Genomic DNA, 17,860 nt, shown 5'->3' on the forward strand with positions numbered 1-17,860 from the left:
TGGGATAAAAATGAAGGGAAGGAGGAAAGGAGAAAAGAAAGAAGAAGGGAAGAGATCAAAGAAGAAATAAAGGAAGAAAGGGAGGGAAGAAAGGAGAGAGAAAACAATAAAGTAAGGGAAAAGAAAGAAAAGAAGGAAGGAATGAAAAAGGAGAAAGAAGCAATAAGGAAGGATGGAAGAAAAGAAGAAAAGGAAGGAAGAAAGAAAAAGAGAGAGGAAAGGAAAGCCAAAATACAATTAAAGTCTTTTTCTGATTTCATGCTAAACAAGGGCCTAAAATCTCCATGAAGTTTTAAAGTTCAATAACTTCAGAAGTATAAATAAGCAAATTGTCACATATGACATTCTCTTTGCTCTATGACTTTGTCTGGAATACATTGTCACTTTCACTTCTATCTTTTAAAATTCTTTTCCTTCAAAATTCTGCTCAAGTGATCCTTTCTATAAGAAAATTTTCCTTATCCCCATTACCGGCACCTGCCTCCTCTCAAATATACATATATGCATACACGTACATACATTACTTTGTACATATTTTAGATATATCAACATATTTGTTGATAGAGGAAGCTCCTTGAAGGCAGAATGTTTTATTTCCTCATCTGGATAATGAGAATTATGATGACTATATCATGTTCCTTCCTCTTGGGTTGTTGAGAGAAAATAATTTCATACTGAGTAAATTATAGAAACATTCATAGTATTTTACATATATTGGGGAAAGCAATTAACTTCAAAGAAAAAAAATCTAAATTTTGGTTTTGCTTTTTACTAGCTATGGGACTCTCTCTGCCTCAGTTTCAGTTTGGTAGTACTTAAAATAGAAAAGATAAAATTTATACTTAAGAAGTTGAACTAGTAATATATGTAAGAGGGAGCCATAGATGCAAGGTAACCTGGTAGTATACTGGCTATGTGATTCCAGGCAAGTCACTATAATATTTCCTTATCTCTTAGGTCCTGAGCTACTCTCTAAGATTGTAAATTGCCAAATCAATGCCAATCACCATTGACAGAGTGAGTTTCATTTTTGGCACTTTCCTACATTAATGAAATCAGAGGTAAATGTTTTTCAAATCAGAAATATGTTCCATCTACCAAAATCCCCATTGTGGAATAGGAAGATATCTAATTTGCTGGAATCATTTGACATTGTTTGAGGAATTCTTCAATAGCTATTGAAGTGCTTAATAGATCAGACTTTGAATTGAATTTTAAGGCAATTCAGGCAAATGAAAACAAATGAAATAAAAAAAAGTGATGAGTCAAGGGGTGGAAGGAGAGACAGTAGAGAGAACCATCCACCTTTCTTAGTTAAGGTCTTTGAACCCTGTTATAAATTGGCCTCTAAAATCATAATATTTTAGAGGAGGAAGGAAATGACAGGTCATCTATGAAACCCAACATAATTTTTTGAGCACGCTAGGTATATGACAAGTTTATTGAATTGAATCCAAATACAGGAGTCCCCTTAGTGATGTTCTTAACAGGTGATCACCCAGTCTTCTATCTAAACATTTCCATGAAAGACATCTTATGCAAATTATGATTAATTGCTTTTGTTAGGAATCGATTCCTTATATTAAGCAAAAATTAACTTTCCTGTAACTTCCATTGATTGGGTCCATGCCCTGTGCTGCCCTGTACTGCTACACAGAATAAATTTTTATGTTTATAAATATGTTTAATTTCTTTTGTTTCTAACTTTTCTCAACAGTCACAATTTCACAAAAACAAATCCATTTCCTTCAAGCTCAAGTGGACAGACACAAAAATTGTAAGCTAGCTTTTCAGGATGAAGGTGTCCTTTTATACCTACTTGCTCTTCAGAAGACTTTAAGCCTGAGGCAGCAACTTGTTAGGGGGGGGAAAACACCAAAAAACCCTCCCAAACACCCAACTTCATGAGAAAAGCAGTCAAATAGTCAACTGGCCTTAAAATAGACTTTTTCCATCATCCTATATGAACAGAATCATCACTATATGAATAGTAGCTAAAATTGAACACTTCACAAAATCCTTAAATACATTATTTTGTTTGAGCTTTTCATCCAACTCCATGGAATAGCTAGTAGCTAGTAGTAATAGGTAGTAGTAGTAAGTGATTTATAGAGTTCTGATATTGCAAAGTTAATTCATCTTTATTATCCCTTTGGAGGTTCATAACAATCCTATAATCTAGGAGCTACACCTAAAATTATCCGTATTTTTATAAATGAGGAAACAGACTCAGAGAGATTAAATAGTTTGCCCAGGGTCACAGAACTAATGTGTGGGATTTGAATCCAGGTCTTGCCTGACTCCCATTCTAACAATCTCCTTATTATACTGACCACAATGAGACAAGTGTTTTACTAACTGGGACATATTCTCTGTGAGCTGTTTTTGCCAGGATTGGTTTCTAAGGGAATGGGGAAGGGAGATTTAGAAAAGGAGTGAGTTTATATCTGTGATATCGTCATTGTGGGGGAAATGCTGGTGAGAAATTCCTTTTGTTAACAAGACAACAATGGCCACTTCGGTTTCTCTATAATGGAGACTTTTAGAGATATATCTATGGCATGGAGAAGTTATGAGATTTGCCCAAGCTCACATAACCAGAATGTGTTCAAGGTAAATTTGAATCCAAATTTTTATTCCCTGGATAGTCCTCTCTTCACTCCACCACATTGCTTCTCATTATTGTTTTTGTTAACAAAGGGGATTGTAAATAGCTAAGAGTTCCAATTACAAAATGACTTTGAATCACAGTTCCTCCTATCAGCTACATTATGTTCCCTTCTCAAGGTAGCCAATCTATTGGCCACAATGGCTGCAATGAATCTGCTCTCTTCTCTTTGGCTATCCTAGGACAGAAGTTCCTTGATGTTTTTTTCCTCCCATGGTTTCAGTTGTATGGGTAAAGACTCCTTGCTCTTGGCTAAAGGTTTTCCTTTGGTTCACAAACCAAGTCCTTCCAACACTTAAATTATGGTCTTTATCCCAGTCACACGGCCCCTAGAATGTATGGAATAGGCCCTCATACTATTGGCATAGAATCTTATGACTAAACCAGGAGTTTTTAAATCAGGGTTCATAGATAGTCAAAGAGTCTATGGGTAGATTTCAGGGGGTTTGTTTTCATCTATCAGAAATTTAGTATTTTCTTCCATTATTTAAAATTATTAAACAAGAAGGGGGTCCCTAAAACACAGAAAAAGAGTTAAGAATTTCTGGTCTGAACAAATGCGATTATGTCTATCCCAAGGCAGCCATTTCCAGGAAACATGTTTGTTCATTTCTAAGTTAAGCTTGTCAACCATGTGAATCTCACCTACAGTTTTGACCATCTCCTAAAAACTATTGTGAATAGAGAAATAAACATTTTTTTACAGAATAAAAGATCTTTGTGAGCAATTAGGGGCTACCATTGCAACTTCAAAGAATGGGGAGAATAAAACTATTCAGGACTTGGCCAAAGGCAACACACTTTCATAGGTATTACAAATAAAGTGCAAAAAGGATAGTTTGCATACTTGACAGGAGAAATAGTGAAAAAAGAGTGACCTGCACCAATTGGAAAAAGGATGAAGCCACTAATTACATATCTGGGAAAGATTATGTTATTGCAGAATAACGGATTATCTCCTCTAAGAAGTCTTTGCTTGCTGACTGCAAATTACCTGCCTGATTAAGTGATTCAATGTTGAGGTCCTTTGTCTGTGACTTCACATCAGTGAAACAAAGAATAAATGCTGGAATTTTGTAAGCTTCAACTTCAGGTGCCATTTTCTGTATCAAAGCATCTAATTAATTGCCTAACTCAGATAACATAGATTTTCTCTTGAAGATCCATATTAGCAGTGATGCCTCATTAATATGCAAATATATAAGCTTTCCAGATGGGGATCATACACTCTGAGGTGAAAAGAAAATAACCAAGAAAATATAATTCCATAATCAAGAGTTTTATTAATTAAGCTAGATTTGTGAGCAATCTTGATTCATGGTATGTTTCAATAAGAGTTTCCTTGATCCATTCTTAAAAGTTAAATCTCAAGCTTGATCCTTATTTGAGAGTATTGAATACAATCTCTGGAATCTTAGATCTCATCTCATCCAAATCACTCATGTGATAAATGGGAACCTAAGGATCCTCATGTCATCGGTCAGATCATGTCACCCATTCTAAATAAACTTCAGTGGCTCCTTATTGCTTCTGGAATCAAATACAATATCCTTTGATTGGCATTCAAAGTTCTTCATAATACTCTTACATGTGATTGCTTGTCACATAGTCTTTGATAGAGTAACTTTAGCCTACTTGATATTATATGAACAAGTTGCATCTCCCAGCTCCAGGAAATTTCTCTGGCTGTCTCCCATTCCTGCAATGCTCTGTCTTCTCACTTCTGTCCCCTAAATCCAAACAAGTTTCAGCTAAAATCCCACCTGCTATGAGAAACATTCTTTTCCTTTTTTCCTCTTGATTCCAGAGCAGAATTCTTCGGTTATTTCCAGTTAATCCTCCATATGTTTGTGTATTTGTTATCTCCCTCATTAGACTGTGAATTCCTGGGCAAGGATTGTTTTTTTGTTTTCTCCTTCTTTCTCCTTCTCCTTCTCCTTCTCCTTCTCCTTCTCCTTCTCCTTCTCCTTTGTATTTCCAGTGTTAAGTTCTGTGCCCATTATATTGTAGGCATTTAATAAATGTTTCTGATTAAGTGAACTGAATCAAGAAAGTGAATTGCCCAAGGTCTAATAATTAGTGGCAAACTCAATAGAACCCAGATCTGTTCCATGTAAAATTCTCTACTTTCTAAGGACTATCATAATTTTAATCAAAAATTCATTTTCCTTTTCTTCTTTGTCTTAATCCATAGTTTATTGCCCCAGCAGACTGCCAGCACTTTGCCACCTCACTGTTTCCCCTTCCCCTTGAATTATTCCAGATGTTTCCACTTAAGAGTCTGGATGAACACAAGTGAGGAACACTGGGAAGCCAGTGGGCTTCCCAGCACTTCTGCCAGCTATGATAATGAAAAAAAGTTCATAAAAAATCAAGAAATCATTATTACTTATCTCTGTGCAGTCTGAAGACCAATGGAGCCTAAATTACTCACCTTTAAATTTTTTTTTAACCAAACAGCACAGCATATGATTAATTAGTCAAAAGACATTTATTAAGCTCTTATTATGGGACAGACCTTGTACTAAGCACTGGAGATTCAAAGAAAGATAAAAACAGTCTTTGTTCTCAAGTGGCACACATTACTGTGGGAGAGATACCATGTGAATAATTAAGTAAATTTAAGATATTTACAGAATAGATGAAAGTAATCTGAAAGAAGACATTAGGAGCTGGCACACCGAGAATGGGAAAGGCCAAAGCTGGATCTTGAAGGAAACCAGGGAAGCCAGGAGCCAGACTTAAGAGGAAAAAGCATTGCAGACATCTCTGTTCCTTTGTCCAGGGAGAGTTTGGGGATGACATTCAAGGAACAGAAATTAGGCTAATGTGGCTGGATGACAGAATGGAGGAGGGGTAATCATAATAGTCCACTTTTGCAAAATATCTTTTTTCCAACATTCTTTTGAAGAGATCCACAAAAGGACATTTTCAAAGCTAAATAGAGCTGCAAAGAACATTAGGACCAAACAGTCAAGCCCCTTCATTTTATAGTCGTGGACATGGGGGTCCAGTGAAGGTGCCTCTAGGTCACTGTTTACTGACCATTGTTTCTGCTTTTGTATTTCTATGCCCAGTATACTAAGCTTAAGAAATGTTTTTGCATCCATCTATTCACTCAGCCATGCCATATACTTCCATTTAGCACCAAAAGGAAACTCTAGGTGCCAAAGGCAAGAGGAAGGAGAAATTACCACAGATTGGGATGGTCAGGGAAGGCTTTTGGGAAAAAACAAAAAAACAAAAACAGGATTTGCATTGATTTTCAAAGCTTGAACCCATCTCATATAGAACAAGTAACAGAGAACAGAATTTTCTTATGATGTCAACAAATACAAAGGACCCCAAAGTTTACAATCACTAGGGATGTCAATAAACTACCTCTGTCTTTTAAGAGAGGCCATGTAATATGATGAAAAGAATACTAGACTTGGCAGCAGAAAACTTTACAAATCTTGGCTCTATTTGTGTGACCCTGAGAAAATTACTTGAGCACCAATAATCCATCCATAAAATGTGGGGGTTGAACTCGATGATCTCATATGTCCTTTCCAATTCCAAACCTATGGTCCTATGATTCAATGATCCATCTTCTGCCTTGTGGGATAGCCTTAACAAATTTAGTTGATGGAAGAGATTTTATTTAGACTTCACTCTGTAAGAATCCTGTACTTTTAAGGTTATACTTTACCTAGAAACTCATGTAGCTTCTATTTGTATGATATGATCTGAGAGATTGCTACAAGATATGATTCACTAAGTGGGGGAATCTGAATGAATGTAATATAAAAATAAAATATGTCAAGAAAAATGAAAAAATGTACATTCCTCTTGGCAGTATTAATTAAAAGCACTTCAGTGTTATTCAAGTCATTACATCTTTTTCATAGATTTCATAGGGAAGAGCCACATCACTGATTTTTGAGAGAGGGAGAAATAAAAGAAATAAGCTCACTAGAATAGTGGATAAAGCCCTGTTCCTAGAACCAGGAGGATCTGAATTCAAATTGGGTCTCAGACACTTGATACTTACTAGCTGTATAACCCTGGGTATGTCACTTAACTCTAATTGCCTTCCCAAAAAAGGGAAGAAAGAAGCAGAGATAGGTTTCACATTCACTATTATATAACCTACGACCCAATAACTACTAACTCCCATTTATATAGTGTTTTAAAGTTTAAACATTGCTTTCCTTATAGAGGTGGGATGGATCAAATAAGTCAATCAATTATCTCAACTCCACTTAAAGCAATTAGCAAGATATTCTAGCCCTAATGACTTTATCAGATGGGAACACTTCTAATCAATCAATTAATCAGTTAAAGGCATTAAACTAATCTGCTCAGTTAAGTCACTGAGAAGGAATCATGGGAGGGGACAGGAGAAAAGAATCTATTATCTCCTCAACTTTCCTGGAAAAAAAGAGGACCTTAAGGACTTTACTTAGAGGATTTGAACTCCTCAGCTTCCTAGGAATGTCCCCAGAGCAGCCCACATTAAGGTCTGCATCTGAAATCAAGGAAAAATTGGACTAGCTAAAGAAAGCCTCTAGAATTTTTCAAAGAAGCCATGTTATTGAGCCTGCCCCACAAAGGGGGAGTAAAAGGACTTCCAGGAACTGTGAGATTTTTTTTTTTTTTTGCCACATACATTATTCCAAGTTTGAGTTCACTTGCCCCTGCACTCAGTATATACTACTGGGAATGTGTCCCTCCATTTTGGGCAGCTAAGTGATAGGATGGATAGGACACCAGACCTGAAGTTAGAGACTCATCTTCTAGAGTTCAAATATGGCCTCAGGCACTTACTAGTTGTGGAAGTTGATCCAAGTCTCTTAACCCTGCTTGCTTTTGTTGCTTCATCTTCAAAATGTTTTGGAGAAGGAAATGGCAAATTATTTCAGTTTCTTTGACAAGAAAAGTTTAAATGAAATCAAAAAGAGTCAGATATAATTGAAAAAAACAACAACAATAGAAATACTCCCAGCAGGGGGTTCTTTGCACTATTTGTTCTCACTATGTATTGTGTCATTACTAAATATTTATTTCTAATTAAGTCAAGCTTGATGAATATTTAAGTAAATAATAATTAATTGATGTTAATTAATCAATAATTAATTTCATTAAATAATTAATTGATATCAACTGATAATTAAGAGAGGAAGTGCATTGGCAGAGCCTCATGAGCTATGGCATTATAAGGATATCACCAACCCCTTCAGAGTTTTCTAAAAAGCCTGAGGAGAGATAGTATCCATCCACTCAAACAAGACATTCCATCTTCTGAATGAGCATTTTCTCTGTGTGCCCCCTATGCTTAGAATGCATTTTCTTCTCTCCTCATTTCTTGGGTTTCTTCAAGTTGCAGCTAAAGTCCCATCTTCTCTCTTTTTTTTAAAATTAATTTTATAATTATAAATTTTTTAACAGTATATATGCATGAGTAATTTTTTATAACATTATCTCTAGTATTCATTTTTCCAAATTTTCCCCTCCCTCCCTCTACTCCCTCCCCTAGATGAGATGCAATCCCACACATTTTACATATGTTACAATATTACCTAGATACAATATATGTGTGTAGATACCATTTTCTTGTTGCACATTAAGTATTAGATTCCGAAAGTCTAAGTAACCTGGGCAGACAGATATTAGTGCTAACAATTTACATTCACTTCCCAGTGTTCCTTCTCTGGGTATAGTTGTTTCTGTCCATTATTGATCAACTGGAAGTGAGTTGGATCTTCTTTATGCTGAAGATATCCACTTCCATCAGAATACATCCTCATACAGTATTGAAGTGTACAGCGATCTTCTGGTTCTGTTCATTTCACTCAGCATCAATTGATGTAAGTCTCTCCAAGCCTCTCTGTATTCCTCCTGCTGGTCATTTCTTACAGAGCAATAATATTCCATAACCTTCATATACCATAAGGTCCCATCTTCTCTAAAAAGCCTTTCCCAAATCCCTCTTAATTCCAGTATATTCTCTCTCTTGACTATTTCCTATTTATTTTGCATAATAGTTGTGTAGACTTAGTGCTTGCATGGTATCTCCCTTCATTGAACTGGGAGTTCTTTGAGAGCAGGAAATGTCTTTTGCCTTTCTTTGTATCCCCAATGCTTAACTCAGTACATGATACAGAGCAGGTGCTTTAAAAAATTTGTTGACTGACTGATATGATTTACCAGTGTATTGGGCTCACACACACACAGAGGGGAAAAAGAAAGAACTCTGTTTTCATAATGCTTTTTACAAGACAAACCAATTTAAATCTGGAAAGAATCTCAGACATAATTTCCAAGCCTTCATTTCAGAAATGCAGAAACTGAATTGCAAAGAGGTAAATGTATGTAACCAAGATTACTTAGGTGATACAAAAGTAAGAGAGATAGGATTTCCAAATTGGGTCCCATTTCTATTGTGTCACCTGATGCTTATTTGAATTGTTAGTTTTCTTCTATCTTTTACCTCCTCAACTAGCTCCTGGAGAGTAGATTCCATGCCTCCTCCCTTTCTTGGATGCTCTACTGTGCTAGAGAAGAGAATGGGAATTCATAGAATATTGTGGAATGAATGAAAGAGAGAAGGGAGGAAAAGTAAAAGAAGCAAATTCTCATGATGTGACTTGTTAAAAACAAGTTTCAAGGAAAAGAAATAGAAAAGTTGTGTCAGGTATAGGAGATGGAGAGAGAGAGAATATTTATTCTCCCCAATACATTGTTAGCTTTCCAACAAGGCCTAGTAAACAGAGAGGAGGGTACTAAGTTCAGCTGTACAAGGACAGAAGTTTGATCTTAATCAGACTGACCTGGGCAGAGGTGCCTCAACATGTCCTGCTGAATCTGATCTTCCTTTTTTGAAATCACAGAGAGGTAGGAGGATAGAGCAAGAGTTCTTCATTTGGGTCCATGGACCAATTTTCAGAATGTTTGTGAACTTGGAGGGGAAAAATTACATCTTTCTTTTCACTAACCCTATTTGAATTTTAACATTTCTTTTAATTATTTAAAAACATTCTGGAAGGGTTCCATCAGTTTCATCCAAAGTCAAAAGGGTCTATGACACAAATTTAAAAAGGTGAAGGACCATATATTGGGAATAGACTCTTTTCCTGTCTTTTCCTTTCTGTTTAAATCTTGTTCAAATAGAAGCCTGACCTGGCTCCTTAGCCAAATCAGAGTAGGGGATTTCTAAGAAATTTCTCTTCCCTGGGTAGATCTTCTGAGTGTGAAAGATTGTTTTCATTCAGGGTCTTTTTTTTTAGTGACCTTTCCTGATCAGACCTCCATTTGGAAGATGAGGTTAGGTTTATCCTGGCAAAGGGGAAAGGAGATCAACATCTTTTTGACCCAAGAGACATCTGACATGATTCTCCTTTATATTTCTCAGGTCTGGGATTTAAATGATGATTCTGCTGCACCTGTTCAGTCTCTTGCTCCTAGAGCGGCCATTCATTGGATCCTGTTTAGAATCAGAAGAAAATGAAGAGCAGCCACTGATAGTCTCTTCCATTAATTGCCAGGGTTCTTGGATAGCTGGATTACGTGGAAGAGATGGACGAGATGGGAGGGATGGACTCAAGGGAGAAAAGGGAGACCCAGGTAGGTGAAAAGCAACAGTGCACAAGTAAGAGTAAAAGTGTAAGATCATAGTATCAGTCACAGAAAGGATCTTATGAAACATGTCCCCACTCTCAGTTTACATATAAGGAAAATGCAGTCCAAAGAAGGGGAGTGGTTTTTGCAAAATGAATCACAAACTGTTAGTCAAGCTAGAATTAGAACTCAGTTCTCTGGACCCCTTTCCCATCACATCATGTTGCATTTTTACAACATAAGTCTTCCTGACTCCAGGCCCAGTACTCTTTCTCCTGGGTCACCCAGATACCTTGTGATCTGATACAACGGTTCTAGGGACAGATTCTGCCAACAGATGTCATTATATTCCAATAAGTGGCTCAGTGGTCCAGGTTTCGATGATTTTTTCTGGAATCTTTTCTCTTTTAAAAAAACCTTATGAAACATTTCATTGGGTCTTAAGGTTAATAGAGCTCAGCAACTCCACTTTACACAATTACTGGATTCCTAAACCCTTATGAGAATCCTATACAGCAACTATACAGCAAGGTGAAAAATAGATTAACTGTTGAAGTATACTTTTTTCCCCTCAAACTCATTAAAGGAAAAATTAATAAATTTTATATTGTATTTTGCTTATTTTATAGGCAAAGGACTATGTGTATATACTACATATATATGCATATATATATATAATTTATATGATAAAAATTTATATTAAATAGGTGAAATACCTAGCTGCCCCCAGGCACATCCACCACAGTCTGGACCTCCAGGAAATCCAGGTCCACAAGGACCTCCGGGAATCAAGGGCATGAAAGGAGAACCAGGTGGTAAGGAATTCTATGCCTTCTATCTTAATGGGTTTCTGGGTAGGTGGGAAGGGACTATATGTAGAGCAATGGGAAGTATTCTCAAGTTTTTTGAGTGTTCAGACCACTCTAATGGGATAACTTTATAAACTAGGTGAAGGAAAGCCAGAATTGTTCCAGAATGAATATATAATACCCAGAGAGGGGGCAAGGATATCCTCTGAGAGAAGAATGACTGGGATAAGGTGGGGGAGACGCTGAATACCATGTGTTTTTTTAATGTTAGTCCAGCCAAGGTAGCCAGCAGCTTCCATATCTAAATGCATTGTGGAACAATATACTGCCCAAAAGCACACTCAGGCAAAATCAGGTCCAACCTCACCTATCCTGTTCCATACTCCCACCTAGGAGTTTGAAATCCAAATAGGCTTGAACCTAGTGGGCTTTTTTCCCATTAGGTTCAAAACAAAGTGAAATAAATCTGTAGGATGAATAATTTTATATATATTAACACATTACAGGAAGTTTCTAATTGATTTACCCTTACCCAGCCAGCATATACTGTTGGGGGTGGGGATGGGGAGATGTATGCTAATGAAATTCTCTTTTTCATATGAGCTCTCCCTTCTGTCAATTCTTATCTATTTATCAGTCTCTTTCCATGCCTTCATAGACAAATGATCTCATAGTAGATGATTAATTTTTTTAAAATAGCAGTTTAATATTACAAGGAAAATAAAAGATATATATAAATATAATTTGCAAAATCCCAGCTCCTTCAATTGCAGATTAAAAGGGACAAAAAGTGTTTCTTTTCCCCCTTCACAATTACCACCAAACCAAATAGATCTGTAGAAAGAGCAGGGAAGTCAATGATAAAGCACATTTTGATGATAAATGGATCCCTACTCTAGGGAAGGAAGGGATAGTGAGTTTCTGCCAAGATGTATTTCTCATCCTCATCTAGAACCCAAAACTAAACCATCCTTCTAAGGATATTATGTATCACACCCATTCTACAAGACCCTTTTGATCTTGACGACAGTGTAGCCACAGAAGACAAATGTTAACTAGTAACATAGTATTTACTGCACACAGAGGAGTCATCTAAATATTGATTACTTCAGGGAAACATTAATTCAAAGACAAATATGCAGTTTGACTGGAGAGCTACATTGCATGGGAACATTCGGAAAAAGGGTACCCAAAAAAGCGATTTGTTCATTTTTATCCATTAATAGCTATATTAGATAATTTTGTATAGTGCTTAATATGGGCCAAGCACTCTGATGAACACTTTATAATTATTATTTCATTCAACCCTTTCAACAACCTTGGGAGCTAAATCTATTATTATCCCATTTTACAAAAGAGAAAACTGAGGAAATAGTAAGTCAGAGTTAGTAAGGGTCTGAGACTGGATTTGAATTCAGGTCTTCATGACTCCAGGCTCAGCACCTTCTGAGTCACCTAGTTGCTCTGTGAACTACTGAGACTTAATGATTCTGGTAACAAATTCTGTCAATAGTAGATGGCTCAGTATTCAAGATTTCAGTGATCTATTCATTGATTTTCCAATATTCCTTTTTAAAACAATTTGTAGGAAATATTCCATTGTGTTTTAAAGATAATAAGCCACAGGGACTTCACTTTATGGAATCACTGGATCATCATGATCTTATAATAACATAAAAGTTCAAGATGAAAGAAAGCTGAAATGTTGAAGTGTACAATTTATTTTTTTCAGTCATTAATATAATTTGTATTTTGTGTTTTTTTATAAACAAAGGGCTACATAATGTACAATCCTCTTTCCAACCTAGTTTCTTTTTTTTATACCATCATATTAAAATTAATTTGTATCTACACTTTTTTTTTTCTGTGGGGCCTCTCCACTCTGGACCTCCCTGTACTCCCTGTCTTGCCCTCAAAATATTTTATTTTTGTTATACCAAAATCTGTTCAGAGCTTTGATCTATTATGGAGTCTGAGGGAAGCCAGGAAGAGCTCAGGCAAAGTCCTGTCTACCCTCTACCATCTTGGTTCCACTCTTTCCCTCCCCCACCATGTATTCTCTAAACTGGTTTTCTTCTTATTCCTCACACACAACCCTTTAGTTCCTGTCTCCATGTCTTTGCTTTCCCCCATTCATGAATATGTTCTATTTTTATTGCTACCTTCTAAAAACTCTGAAGAAAGCAGTTCAAATTTAAATCTACTTGAATTCTTTTCTATTATCTCTACCTGCTAGCACTATACCTCCCAAAATTATTTCTTATTTATTTTGTCCATATTATACATATTTTCCTGGTATATGAGTTAATTAATAAATGCTTATTGATGGATTGATTGGATGTACATGAATGCTGTGTTGTGATTTGTTAACTTGAACTGACACTTTACCTTGTCAGTGGCTTCAAAGAAAGATTTTCTTCTTCCTAGAAAAGCAATCTTCTATAACTAATGAGCAACTGAAAATCATCTCAGGATTACAAATTCGTGTCCTTAAATTAGAAAATGGTAAGTATGTGCATTTTTTCATTAGAACAAGGTTCTAGAACAGACCATTTCAGGTCCAAGAGAGGAGAGGGTGCCTGTTCTCAGGCTGAGTATGGAACTAGGGGGCATATGAAATACCCATATACTAAGAACTATCTTTTGATTCTTGGATTTGGGTCTTCACTGAGAGAGAAGAAAAGATAACAGAGGACAAAATGTGAGGAAAACAAAGTGATTTTTGTCCCAATTATATTCTATTTTGATTAAAATAGGGTTGTGATTTATTGCTGTTGTTGTTGTTGGAAAACCTTTTGAGTAAAAAGTAGACTATTTAATTACTTCTTTGGAAAAAGGCTTAAGCAGAGCAAGCCAACTGTCAAATATTTCTTTTGACCTTCCAGATAATGGAAGAAAATAAAAGGCCTCCCTTTCCCTAATATATCACAAAAAAAGGCAGTAGATGGTAAGATCTAGCCACTCAGGGCAGCTTCTGGGAAAATTATCTTGGCTGACCTACTCAGAAAGAGTTCTCAATTCATCAAACCAGTTCTAATAATTATAACTAGTGAAAGTTTATATCATGCCACTTATTTTTATAGTTTTGAAGATATTTTACAAGCCTTATGTAATTTGATCCTCCCAAACACAAAGTGAAGTACTTAACACAGGTATAAGTATCCCAACTTTATAGGGAAGGAAACTAGGTTTCAAAGAAATTCAGTGAGTTATCCATGGTGCAACAGCCATTAAGTGTAAGAAATGATATTTGAACTTAGACCTCACTTAGATTCAAAGACCAACACATTTTCCTCCACACTACAGTACTTCATAGTCATTCAGCAGCATGAAACACAAATAGAGAGATTAAGTATAATAAATATTGTGACAATTCATTTCATTTCTATCTGTCTTATAGGACTATCAATTGTACCCTTCCTACTCTCTTTCTCCTCCTATATTTGGATATACTTAGAGCTCTCATAGAACCTCTTTTCTTTTCTCCCTTTTTTAGTGACCTTTTATGTCATGAGTTTAACTATGCAAATAGTTCCAAAATCTACATATTTTATTTGTGAGCAATAATCCCACATCAGCTCCCAGATGAATTCTTCACATTCGCCATGTCCAAAGAAGAATCCATTAACTTCTTTGCTAAAGCACTGGCATCCCCCATTTTAACACAGTTTTAAAGCCTTAGAGTCCAACCTACCTCTCTTCTCTCCCTCACTTTCATACCTCCTCAGGTGCTATGTCTTGTTGAATATTCCTCCACATTTTGCCCAGACAAATGCCATTCTTTTTTCTCCATTCACATAACATTCACTAGTCTTGCTCATGTTTTTGTAAACACTTTTCTTGGATGATTACTTGGTCCCTATGCCTCTAGTCTCTCCCTGATGCCAATCTATCACCCACTCAGCTGACAAATTTAGATACCTAGAGCAAAGTTCTGATACACCTCTTCTATTCAGAAGGCATCAGGAAATAAAACTATTTTGATTTTTAAGGTTCATCATAATATGGCTCTAATGTCTCTTTTCAGATTGATTTCATATTATTCTCCAGACACAACCCTCTCCTCCCATGCACTCTCCATTCCAGATAAATTGATTTTTTGAAGTAGTTCAACTGCAACATGTATATATATATATATATATATATATATATATATATATATATATATATATATATGTTTTTTCACAGGCTCTATTTTACCTACTTCACTTATCCCCAAATGCCCTTCTCTTGTGCCATTTAGAGGCCATCTCCTTCAAGGCTCAGTTCTAGGAAGAGGCTCTTCCTAACTGCCCCCAATTATTTATTGTGTGTCTTTTATATCTCTCTATAGGATGTTTCTCCCTGCCCTCTAGCCAAGTAGAATTTGGCTCCTAGAGAACAGTAACAATTTCATTTTCATCTTTATAATCTCAGGGCCTAGAATAACTGTAAGCACTTGTTAAATTGAACAAATAGTTATGAATCTCTTGCCATTGTACTTGGTGCTCAGAACATAAAGACTAATATGAAGTGCCTCTGCCCTCAAGGAGCTTTCACTCTAATGGAAGGAAGTGGCAAGCATGGAGATAATTACATACAATATCTCCAAGAAATTTCGGAAGGGAGAGAGCATTAATAACTGGGACAATCAAGGAAGGACTCTTTGAGGAGGGAGCACCCAAGTGTGCTTTAAAGGGAGCTTGAAATTTTAATAGGCAAAGGAGCCACAGAAGCACAGTTCAGACAGGGAGGTGGGGCCCACCAACTATGCAAAAAAAATGTCATCCAGGCAGATCAGTTACTGGTTCAGTACAAAGTACATGAAGGCGAATAATAGAAAATAAGACTACAATTGTAGCAAGAGTCATATCAAACAAAACAAAGCAACAGCCCCAATGGCAAGGTCCAGTAATAACTGCAATAAATAAAGCATTTTAAAGTTTGCAAAGCTTTTTATTTTCATGCCTCATTTGAGTCTCACACCATTCCTTTGACATTAATAGTTTTAGTAATAAAGTGTTTTGAGGTTTGTAAAGCACTCTCTCTACATTATTTCAATTTATCTCACAACAACCCTAGGTATTAGGGACTATTATTATCTCCATTTTACAGATAAGGAAATTGAGGCCCAGGGAATATTAGGTAATGTCTAAGAACATTCATAATGGTCATTTAAGTAAATGTCAGAAGTAGTATTTGAATGCAGTAGATTCTTTTAAATGCCAAGTGGAGGATTCCATTTGTCTGTGTGGAGTGGGATATACAGAGATGTACACAAAAAGTTAGTGAGGAAATAAAGTGATAGAAATAGGGAGAAAAAAAACAAGGATAAAGAGACCTACATGAAAAGAAATATTCAAATATGTTCATGAAAACAGAGAAATAGAATAAGAAGGACAAAGAGAAAGCTGACTTTACTGTTGTCTCTAATCTCCAGCCCTTGATTTGTATGGAAGTGCTGTTCAAGTGGGAAAAAAGTTTTTTGCCACCAGTGGTCTGGCTTCTAACTTCATCACAGCCAATAAGACTTGCTACATGTTGGGAGGCACTATCGCCACTCCAAGGAACGCGGACGAGAATGCGGCTATTCTGAAGCTCGTGGTAAAGCACAACACATATGGCTTCATTGGTGTAATGGAGGGGAAAACACCAGGGACTTTCCATTATCTGGATGGGACTACCTTGCGCTACAGCAACTGGTACTCAGGGACCCCAGATGGGCAAGGAAGTGAAAATTGTGTGGAAATGTACACAGATGGTACATGGAACGACAGATCCTGCTCCAAGAACCGCCTCACTCTCTGTGAGTTCTGACCCCTTACAAGAGCTGGACAAAAGCATGGATGACTCAGTGATGAACTTGGATGAACTATTTAGCTCAGGAATTGGTGGCCCAAAGGGACTTTAAATCTTTTCCCTCTCAGGTAGCAGTCTATGAGGAAGAGATGTTAATGAATCCTATTTTTAGCCCATAAAAAAATAAAAATCATTTCTTCTTCCCCTTCTAGGACTGCCCATCTCGATCCCTTTTCTCTCCCTAACCAAGTCCTACTTGTTTAAGGCTTAGCTAAAAAGCTGTCTCTTCCCCATGTGGCCAAACATGATTGTCATTCTACAAGAATTTCCACTTGGGAGCCTATATGAGTTTTATCCCACAAATTAATATTTATCACCTACTGCCTGGTCAAGTTACTTAATTTTTCAAGTGGATATATCTATCTCTTTGTCTTGAATTTAAACTCTTGAAAGGATAAGAATTTGTCTTTTCCTCCCTTAGATTACAGAGGGCTGGGTAAACAGAAGTCACTTTGCAAAGCCTGGTGGAATAATTGAATAAAAACAAATTCATTTTTTACTGGTTTGAACTCCTATCTGCTTTTGTCTGGAAAATGATCCTAGGGACATAGATCATTATTCCTGAACAGTTTTACAAGATCCCTCTGATGGAAAGGTGATGGTCACCAACATGGGTAAAATGTTTTGTGCTTTCACTCAATCAGCCATTAGAGCATTCCAAGCCTGTATTAGTCCGATTAGAAATAGTTGGTAATTCTATTTTAACATATGTCATTTTGTTCTTCTTCAAAAACAAGGACAACAACGAAGCAGGTACATAGATGCAAACACCTGCCACCCACTGTATCCCCCAGTTCTGTTCTCAATGCCTGCTCATTCTACTTTTTTTTTCTACAACCACAATCTCTAATAGAAATGTGAATTCGCTTTCCTTGCAGATTAATCTGTTGGAGAAGATACAGACTTGTACCATCTCTCTGACAGTAATGTTTGAAGTTAGCATAGG

General features: G+C 36.5%; 1 protein-coding gene across 2 annotated transcripts; it reads left to right on the forward strand.

Moving 5' to 3' along the window:
• The first annotated feature begins 9,436 nt into the window (after window positions 1-9,436).
• On the forward strand, window positions 9,437-17,413 carry LOC141558860 (pulmonary surfactant-associated protein A-like). 2 transcript variants are annotated; one of them, XM_074296676.1, is made up of 5 exons: window positions 9,437-9,544; window positions 10,062-10,273; window positions 10,975-11,082; window positions 13,504-13,581; window positions 16,496-17,413. In XM_074296676.1, the coding sequence occupies exons 2-5, from the start codon at window positions 10,075-10,077 to the stop codon at window positions 16,870-16,872; spliced, it is 762 nt and encodes a 253-aa protein (XP_074152777.1). In that variant the 5' UTR covers window positions 9,437-9,544; window positions 10,062-10,074; the 3' UTR covers window positions 16,873-17,413. The 2 variants fall into 2 exon arrangements, with proteins under 2 accessions (XP_074152777.1, XP_074152776.1); XM_074296675.1 differs by having other exon boundaries at window positions 9,537-9,973.
• The last annotated feature ends 447 nt before the right edge of the window (window positions 17,414-17,860 follow it).

Source organism: Sminthopsis crassicaudata, chromosome 2 (assembly GCF_048593235.1).
Source record: "Sminthopsis crassicaudata isolate SCR6 chromosome 2, ASM4859323v1, whole genome shotgun sequence".
In the NCBI taxonomy this organism is placed as follows: Eukaryota; Metazoa; Chordata; class Mammalia; order Dasyuromorphia; family Dasyuridae; genus Sminthopsis; species Sminthopsis crassicaudata.